The 9,930-nt window shown below is 39.4% G+C and overlaps 1 protein-coding gene across 1 annotated transcript; it reads left to right on the plus strand.

Annotated features, from left to right (window-relative positions):
* Window positions 1–440: 440 nt before the first annotated feature.
* On the plus strand, window positions 441–3,814 carry LOC116210054 (replication protein A 70 kDa DNA-binding subunit A-like). Its single transcript, XM_031543859.1, has 2 exons — window positions 441–955; window positions 1,376–3,814. The coding sequence occupies exons 1-2, from the start codon at window positions 669–671 to the stop codon at window positions 3,597–3,599; spliced, it is 2,511 nt and encodes an 836-aa protein (XP_031399719.1). The 5' UTR covers window positions 441–668; the 3' UTR covers window positions 3,600–3,814.
* The last annotated feature ends 6,116 nt before the right edge of the window (window positions 3,815–9,930 follow it).

Raw genomic sequence — 9,930 nt, forward strand, 5'->3', positions numbered from 1 at the left:
CGTGCACTTGCGTTGACCTAATTTTTATCTCAACAAGATTATTGATGGGTGAGGAGCTTCATCGGAAAGGAGGAGCTTGGAGGGCGGACGTGGAGCTTCATCGTCAAACTTGAAGGGCATAGGAGGAGCTTCAATGCTTCATCATCAAGTGGCTGAACCTTGGAATGTTCCATTTTGAAATTTATAAGATGATGATTGTCACTATTACTTTACAAAATTCGATGGGTGGTACGTGGAGTTGCCCAATTTTTCACGTCACTCTGTCATTTCACCTATCGGGCCGGACTCACCTGGCTTTGATAAAGGCCCAGCCCATCACTAGGCCCATTATGAGTAGCTCCACTTAAACGACACGACCACCACGGCCACTCGCCACGTGGCAGTGGGTGGCGTGCCCTAGAAATTTCACTAGCACAGAAATATATCGGAGGTAGGAGTAGAACCGGAAATTTACATTCCCCCAGGCCCTCGTCCATTTTCGAAAAGTCTCCGCAAAAATAAAAACCCGAGCATTTTTTCCCTCCCAAACTTGGCGCTTCGTCCCTCTCCCATTCCCCCCGCTAGGGTTTTCAAAAAATTCCCGCAAACCCCAATCACTCTCACTCGGAAAAGATTGCAACTTTCTCTGTTCATCGGCGATCGGAGTTCCTCGGCGTTGATCAGTCGAGATGGCGGTCAGCCTGACGGCAGGGGCGATACGGAAGATCTGCGACCGGCAGCTGGTGGGGGACAGCGAGCCCAAGCCTGTGCTGCAGGTGACGGACGTGAAGTCGGTGCTGGGAGCCAACATCCGGAACCCTAACCAGAGGTACAGGATGATTCTCTCCGACGGGGTCAACTCGCACCAGGGGCTGCTCACCACCCAGCTAAACCACCTGGTCGACTCCGGCCACTTGCAGAAGAGCTCCATCATCCGCTTGAACGAGTTCGTCTGCAGCCTCATCAAGGACCGCCTGTAATTTCCATCTACTACCCTCTTCTCCGATTCTTCACTTATAATTGAATCTGGTGAAAAGACTGGGCCTTGCTGTTGTAATTATTATGCTGGGGGCTTAATGATTTAGTTTCTCTGTTCTTGTCTTGATGCTACTTCGTGTTTGTGGATTTCATAATCCGCTATTTCGGTATCAAAAGCGAAACTTTTACTCTTTGATTGTGTTGCTACACTGTGGCCTGGACTGTAGTTATGCAATTAGATGGAGTGAGATTTGTTTTGCCGTGCCGTTATGCTTAGTGGCACTAGTTGAACATGGCATCATCGAGTGGAGAAGTACATTTCCTTGGTTGTGCCCAAAATATTTCATTTATTTCTTGTGATTGTGATGGTGCTGTGCCGGATTTGATTTGCTGACTGTCCTCCTTATCGGTTAAACAGGCTTATTGTTGTGGTTGACATGGAGGTCATACATGACAAGCATGATCTTATAGGAGAACCTGTTGCGTTAAAAATTTCTGGGACTTCTGTGCAGAACCCACCTGCTGGTTCTAACTCCAATTATTTGGACTCTGGGAAGTATCCTCCGACAAGTGCTCCTCCTAATAATTCAAATGCTGAAGCCATTGTTCCTAGGCCTGCGCACTTAAGTGGGTTATATGGCAATCAGAATACAGGCTTCCATAGTAACAATGTCAGCGAAGTTTCTCGACCACCGGTCACTTCCTATGTCCATCAACCTCAGCCTGCATACCAGCAGCCCCAGCCTGCATACCAGCAGCCTCAGCCTGCGTACCAGCAGCCACAGCGAGCATTCCAGCAGCAAACTCCTGTTTACTTGAATCGGGGGCCAATAGCTAAGAATGAAGCTCCTCCCAGGATAATTCCTATTGCTGCTTTGAATCCCTACCAGAACAGGTGGACACTTAAGGCGAGGGTGACATCAAAGTCAGAACTTCGTCATTATAACAATGCGCGAGGTGATGGGAAAGTTTTCTCTTTTGACCTTCTTGATTCTGATGGTGGTGAAATTCGTGTCACCTGCTTCAATAATGTGGCTGACCAATTTTATAACCAGATTGAAGCGGGTAAGATTTACTTGATCTCAAAGGGAAGTTTAAGGCCTGCTCAGAGGAACTTTAATCACCTAAAGAATGACCATGAGATACATCTCGAGGCAACATCAATTGTACAGCCTTGCATTGGTGAAGATGAGTTAATCCCGAGGCAGCAATTCCATTTTCAACCCATTAGTGACATTGAGGGGTTGGAGAGCAACAGCATTGTGGATGTGATTGGTGTGGTCTGCTTTATTAGCCCTGCATCATCAATAATGAGAAAAAATGGCACCGAAACTCTGAAGAGAACACTCCAATTGAAGGATGAGTCAGGGCGAAGTGTGGAGCTGACAATGTGGGGAAGTTTCTGTAATGCAGAAGGCCAAAGGCTGCAGACTCTCTGTGATTCTGGCCATTCTCCAGTTCTTGCTGTAAAATCGGGCAGGATCAGTGAATTTAATGGGAAGGCAATTGGTACTATTTCTTCGACGCAGCTAACTATAGATCCTGATATTGAAGAGGCCAGAAGGTTGAAGGAATGGTTTGATAGGGAAGGCAAGGATGCTCCCACTGTCTCTATTTCCAGAGAAGTTTCAACTATGAGCCGGACAGATGTGAGGAAGACAATATCCCAGATCAAAGATGAGAAACTGGGCACTTCGGAGAAGCCAGATTGGATCGCAGTATGTGCGACCATTATGTATATAAAGAATGATAACTTCTGCTACATGGGATGCCCAATAATGATAGGAGATCGACAATGCAACAAGAAGGTCACAAACAATGGGGATGGGAAATATAGATGTGATCGCTGTGATCGATGTGTTGATGAATGCGATTATCGGTACATTCTCCAGCTTCAGATACAGGACCATACTGGGATAGGTTGGGTGACTGCTTTTCAGGAAGCAGGGGAGGAGATAATGGGAGTGTCTGCAAAGGAAATGTTTCAGCTGAGGGCCGAAGGGGAAGACGAGAGATTCGGAGAAATTCTCCGAAGGGTTCTTTTCACCAAATATGTATTTAAGCTGAAGGTGAAGGAAGAGATGTTCAGTGATGAGCAGCGTGTGAAGTCAACAGTGGTAAAAGCTGATTTGATGAACTTTCCATCTGAGTCTCGGTTCCTTCTGGACTTGCTGGACAAGAGCACCAGTGATGTCGCAGGTTCTGCTGTTAAGATGGAACCTAATGCCATCCCCGGTGCTACAATGAGCGGATTGGTAGGGGGAAGCAGTGGGGTCGTGCAACAGCCTTCAGCATTGGGTGGGAGCTATCCAGTGGGTCCTGCAACAACACAGTCGGGTCAGTATGGAAGTCCATATGGTGGTTCTAGGGTCCCTGGGACAAGCCCGCTGAACCCATCAAGCTGTACGAGCTGTGGTGCAATTGGACACAGCTCAGCGAACTGCGCGAGCATCATGGGTGGGCCGACTCCGGCAACGGGCGGGCAGTATACAAGCCGAACTGCTTATGGGCAAGGAGCGAGCGGGGGTGCTTCGGATATGTGCTACAAGTGCCACCAGACAGGGCATTGGGCAAGAGACTGCCCAGGGCTCAGTTCTGTCCCTCCAGCTTATGGAGGGAGGTATGGAACAGTTCCGAGGTGAAAGCCTTATCGTCCTTTTTAATCTTGGTTACGTTGGCTCCTATTTTTGTAATTAGTTATTTAGTAGTTTGTGTTTGTTTGGAGCTTTGGGCTGATGTATAAGCTTTTGGACACCTCTAGCTTTATGCGTAAATTTGTAATGGTGACCCAAATATGTACTTTCATAATCGAATGAAATGTAGGATGTAGAGTTGATGTGGTTTGGAGTCCTAGAAAGCAAAGCACTTTTGATGATGTTGGGTTGCACAAAACACCTAGTAGGATGAAGGTTTAGTGGAAGAACGTTGATGCCGAGTATGCTCAAGCTCATTTAGGTGTCAATTGGTTAGATTAGTCTGGGATTGTCAGATTATAGAAATGCAATATTATTACTTGTTCTACATGGTAAGGTATGCTATTTGGCATGAAAAATTGATTATATAGAATTGATTGATAAGATATGTAAGTACATGACAAGTTTTTTACTTTATGAACTTAATATAAAAAAAAATAGATTTATATTTAAATACACATTATAAATCATTGGAGATTACAAACATGCAGTGTATAATGTAATTTGAGTTACATAAAAATAAAATAAAAAATCAACAAAGAGAATGGATTGTGAGGAGGGAGAAACGGTAGAAGAGAGGAGAGAGAAGAAGAGTGAAGGGGAAGTGGGACACGTGTGAAAAGCAGAATGATTTGTGGAATGAAGTATAATTATTTTTATCATTTGGTTCCTATTCTTTTATATCATTTTTCTTCTTTTTCATTATAGTTAAGATGAGGAAAAAGGCAGTTTTGGTTCTTAAATTTTGGCTTTTGCCATTTTAATTCCTAACTTTTATTTTTCTTGCTTTTGCCCTCAACCTTTTAGGTTTTTGCCACTTTGGTCCTACCGTCATATTTTCCGTTGAAGGATGCTAACATAGATTTTTAATTTTAATATTTTCTTTAATTAAAAAGTATTTTTCAATAATTAAAAAAATAAAAAAGAGGAATTGACAGGCTCGACTAGAAGGGACAGCAGACAAGGAAGGGAGTGGGAGGGGCGTCGATTGGTGGCCCCAATCTTACCTTAGAGGTCGTTGGTATTGTCTAGGGATGTCGCGACCTCAGAGGTGGGGGAGGGGTCGCTATCCAACGCCTCCAGCCCATCCCTCTTCCATCACCATCCTCCCCTTTTCTTTTCCTCTTTTTCTTGGTTTTTTATTTTTCAAAAATTTAATTTTTATTTTACAGAATATTAAATTAATTTTTTGTGACATGTGGCTTTCTCATATTCTATTTAAAATCCACATCAGTGGCTTTCAACGAAAAAAGTGAGCTAGGACCAAAGTGGCAAAAATGTGAAAGATTGATGTTAAAAAATAGCAAAAAAAAAGGTCTAGGACTAAAGTGGCAAAAACATCAAACATTGAGGTCCAAAATTGCTTTTTTTCCTTTAAGATTATTGAAGACAAGTAAGTAAGACTTCAGTATAAATACCTACTAAGTGACAACGGGTTCTCTCTTTATATAGTAGTGTAAGTATATTATACCCGTTAAAGACTAAGTATAAAGCAGTTTGTGGAGTAGGATATAAATTTTTTTTCACATAAATTTGAAATAATACCTTTTCAATAGTAGGAGCTAGGAAATAAAATAATTAAGTGGGAAATGAAATGGCGTTAGCTTGGAACTGGGAAATGAGAGAGGACATGAGAAAATAGTAGGAGTAATTAATTTGGTAATGAAAGGTAGTGTATGAATTTATTAAATTTTCTTTAACTTCTTTTTCACAGGACCAGTCTTAATTAGTTATTAGTCATTTAGTTCGCGCATTGGGCGGACTCCGGTTTTTTCTGTTTTTTATAATTAATTTTTATTGGATTTTCAAAACTAAAATTAATGAAATAATTGTGTGGAAATTCATGTTATACATTAATTAAGGGAGACTCGAGAAGTCAATGGATGAGCACACATGAAAAGTTCATGTGGAAGGTTCTTATAGACCAAACGAAAAGCTCTCGTTCATTGGAGTCTACTTAATTATATATAATGGATAATAGATCGTTCATTGGAGTCTCCTTAATTATATATAATAGATAATAGATAGATGGAAATATCATATTCTTATATGGGTCATAAGGAAGAAGAAAAGTTATCAACTATCTTCCTTTCTTATTTGTGATATTTATATTTTTATATCTTATAAGTGTTATCTCATTTTATCCTATATCTTATTTAATGCTATTATTTAAGGAAAATTTTATTTCATAACTACCATCATTTTTCTTAAAATAAAATTTTTTATTGTGTTATTAAAATCTCTTCGATTTCAACAAAATATTGAAAATGAAAAATAGTAAAAGTCCACTATTCTATTACCTCAAAAATTTCATCCAAAATTTTTTATCGTGGCTCTTCTAGTCTTCATTTTTTAAAAATATATAAAGGTAACCCGAGTATGGTTGGAGCAAGTTTATGATGGGTAGGAACATTGGTTAGGTGGTTTTGTTCATAATGTTGGGTTTGCTTCTTTTGTGGTCGCTGAGCTGTGGGTTGTGTGAACCGGGCTTGATACGGCTTGAGATCGAGGACAACAGAGAGTAATTTTAGAGGTGGAGTTCGAGGTTGTTATCAAGTTTCTATCCGTGAGGCATCTTTGAGGTGGCCTGTCTAGTGCTCTTGTTCGTGAAATGTACTAATTATTGACTCGTGATTGGTCATTATTCATCATACTTATTGCGAAAGAAATGCGTGCGCAGACTAAACGTCTAATTTTGCCTTTTCATTTCCTACTGGTCTTGATAGGTTGAGTAACTGCCCAATTGGGCTATGTTTATTGTTGTTTGCTGATGCTCCAAGGGTCTCCATGCTTCGTTACTGTATTGCTTAGACTTTTTTAATCGTATTTAGGGCTTCGTCCCTTTCACAACAAAAAAGAAAAAAAAATCATCCATTATCTAGTCCACTAACTATTTTTATAAATCAACAAATGTTCTACTTTCAAATAAGGATTACGAATAAAAAGCCATCAGATTATTATTCTATGGTAGATTTGCATATTTCAAATAGATATATTCGAGGCTACCAGATAAAATTTTGGAAGAAATCTCTTTAAAGATTTATAACGTTTGAAAAGATAATTTGGGGATTAAGTTGATACTCGAAAAGATTTTTAACGGTAAATTCCAATCACACCCGTCTTGGTCTGTTTGGTTTTGAAGTTAGAATTTTGCTACATCCCAATCCAACCTAATAAGGACAAAAGTATATATATTATATATATAATATATGGAAAATTTATTATTAAAAATTTATTGTAATAATTGTTAGAAAAAAAATAGATGTGGGAAATTATGTGAATACAAAATAGATGAGAAATTTATTATTAAAAAATTATTTGTGATAATAGTTAGGAAAAAGTATGAGTAAGAATTGAATATCAAATGGGAGAAAAAGACATAAAAATAATTATTATATTATTAAATCGAATGAATAATAGAGTAGAGTGAAATGGAATATAATAAATATTTCGAAACCAGAACTTCCCCTAAAAATTTTTTGAAAAATAAAAGTATTGTTGGATGGAATTTATATTTACCCAATTTTACTTTGAAAATAAAAAAAGTAAAGAACAAAATAACAACGTCTTAGCAACGCTGGTTGTCCCGTGTATATATACATATACACATAGCCGTTAGCACCGTCTTAAGTCTGTTCCTATCAATCACATACACTCTCAGTCTCAGACTGGACGCTCTCTCTTATCCTCGCGCGCGCGCACACACACATACACACACACACACACACGCTGTCTCTCCGTCGATCAGTATAAAGGTTTATGAGAGGGAGGTTAATAGAGCAATCGTATCGTCCTTACTGAGGTATGAAACCTCATAGAGGGCATCGAGTTTACTTCTGAAGGACTTCCGGAAAACGAGTCTCAACGGAAAGGCTCATGTCAGTAACCGGGGGAGTATTTTCAAAAGAGGAAGTCATAGTGCTTGTAAACTTCAAGCTTGGGGGGAAGAATTCTTCAGTAAATCAACAAAACCAGGCTCTGATACCAATTCTAAGTGAGGTTAGGGAAATGCAATAGCATTAACAACATAAGCCCTGAGGTATGTGTAACCATACGCTTTTGGCGAGCTTTAACGCCTCTCTTGGGCAACATGCTCAAGCCCCTGCGTTCCGTTACACAAATTCTCAGAACTTATACCGTTAATATCACTGATTCTTTAGAATTACCTCGAATCGAATATCTGAGAGACAATATTCTTTCTAATGTGCAGGATCATCATGCGAGGCAAGCACAGAGTGTACTCAAATTCTTTCTGATGTGCAGGATTCTTATGCGAGGCAAGAACAGAGCATACTCGGAGTTAACTCCTGGTATTGAAGAATTATTTCGAACTCTAAGAACCCTTTAGCCCGGAAGAGAGACAGTTAGAATGGGTGGAGCAAGTTTATGATGGGTAGGAACGTTGGTTAGGTGGTTTTGTTCATAATGTTGGGTTTGCTTCTTCCGTGGTCGTTGAGCTGTGGGTTGTGCGAACCAGGCTTGTTATGGCTTGAGATTGGGGACATCAGAGAGTAATTTTAGAGGTGGACTTCGAGGTTATTATCAAGTTACTATCCGTGAGGCATCTTGGAGGTGGCCTGTCTGGTGCTCTTGTTCGTGAAATGTACTAATTATTGACTCGTGATTGGTCATTATTCGTCATACTTATCGCGAAAGAAATGCGTGCACAGACTAACCGTCTAATTTTGCCTTTTCATTTCCTGTTGGTCTTGATAGGTTGAGTCACTGCCCAACTGGGCTATGTTTATTGTTTGCTGATGCTTCAAGGGTCTCCAAGCCTCATTACTGTATTGCTTAGACTTTTTTAATCGTATTTAGGGCTTCGCCCCTTTCCCAACAAAAAAGAAAAAAAAATCATCCATTATCTAGTCCACTATCTATTTTTACAAATCAGCAAATGTTCTGCTTTCGAATAAGGATTACGAATAAAAAGCCATCAAATTATTATTCTATGGTAGATTTGCATATTTCAAATAGATATATTAGAGGCTACTAGATAAAATTTTGGAAGAAATCTCTATAAAGATTTATAACATTTGAAAAGATAATTTAGGGATTAAGTTTATACTCGAAAAGATTTTTAACGGTAAATTCCAATCGCACCCGTCTTGGTCCGTTTGGTTTTGGAGTTGGAATTTTGTTACATCCCAATCCAACCTAATAAGGACAGTAGTATATATATTATATATATAATATATGAAAAATTTATTATTAAAAATTTATTGTAATAATTGTTAGAAAAAATTAGATGTGGGAAATTATGTGAATATAAAATAGATGAGAAATTTATTATTAAAAAATTATTTGTAATAATAGTTAGGAAAAAGTATGAGTAAGAATTGAATATCAAATGGGAGAAAAAGACATAAAAATAATTATTATATTATTAAATCGAAGGAATAATAGAGTAGAGTGAAATGGAATATAATAATGATTTCGAAACCACAACTTCCCCTAAAATATTTTTGAAAAATAAAAGTATTGTTGGATGGAATTTATATTTACCCAATTTTATTCCAAAAATAAAAAAAGTAAAGAATAAAATAACAGCGTCGTAGCAACGCTGGTTGTCCCGTGTATATATACATATACACATAGCTGTTAGCACCGTCTTAAGTCTGATCCTATCAATCACATACACTCTCAGTCTCAGACTGGACGCTCTCTCTCATCCTTGCGCTCGCGCGCGCGCACACTCACACGCTGTCTCTCCGTCGATCGGTATAAGGGTTTATGAGAGGGAGGTTAGTAGAGGAATCGTATCGTCCTCACTAAGGTATGAAACCTCATAGAGGGCATCAAGTTTACTTTCGAAGGACTTCCGGAAAGGAGTCTCAATGGAAAGGCTCATGTCAGTAACCGGGGGAGTATTTTCAGAAGAGGAAGTCATAGTGTTTGTAAACTCCAGGCTTGGGGGGAAGAATTCTTCAGTAAATCAGCAAAACTAGGCTCTGATACCAATTTTAGGTGAAGTTAGGGAAATGCAATAGCATTAACAACATAAGCCCTGAGGTATGTGTAACTATATGCTTTTGGCGAGCTTCAACGTCTCTCCTGGGTAACATGCTCAAGCCCCTGCGTTGCGTTACACACATCCTCAGAACTTATACTGGTAATACCACTGATTCCCTAGAATTACCTCGGATCGAATATCTGAGAGATATTATTCTTTCGGATGTGCAGGATCATCATGCGAGGCAAGCACAGAGCGTACTCAAATTCATTCTGATGTGCAGGATCCTTATGCGAGGCAAGAACAGAGCATATTCGGAGTTAACTC

This window comes from Punica granatum, chromosome 1, assembly GCF_007655135.1.
Source record: "Punica granatum isolate Tunisia-2019 chromosome 1, ASM765513v2, whole genome shotgun sequence".
In the NCBI taxonomy this organism is placed as follows: domain Eukaryota; kingdom Viridiplantae; phylum Streptophyta; class Magnoliopsida; order Myrtales; family Lythraceae; genus Punica; species Punica granatum.

Excerpts from the sequence above, each read along its gene's own strand:
- LOC116210054 (XM_031543859.1), top strand. The coding sequence starts at position 669 with ATGGCGGTCAGCCTGACGGCAGGGGCGATACGGAAGATCTGCGACCGG. Across the intron at positions 956-1,375 it reads AGCCTCATCAAGGACCGCCT|GCTTATTGTTGTGGTTGACA; the intron begins GTAATTTCCATC and ends TCGGTTAAACAG.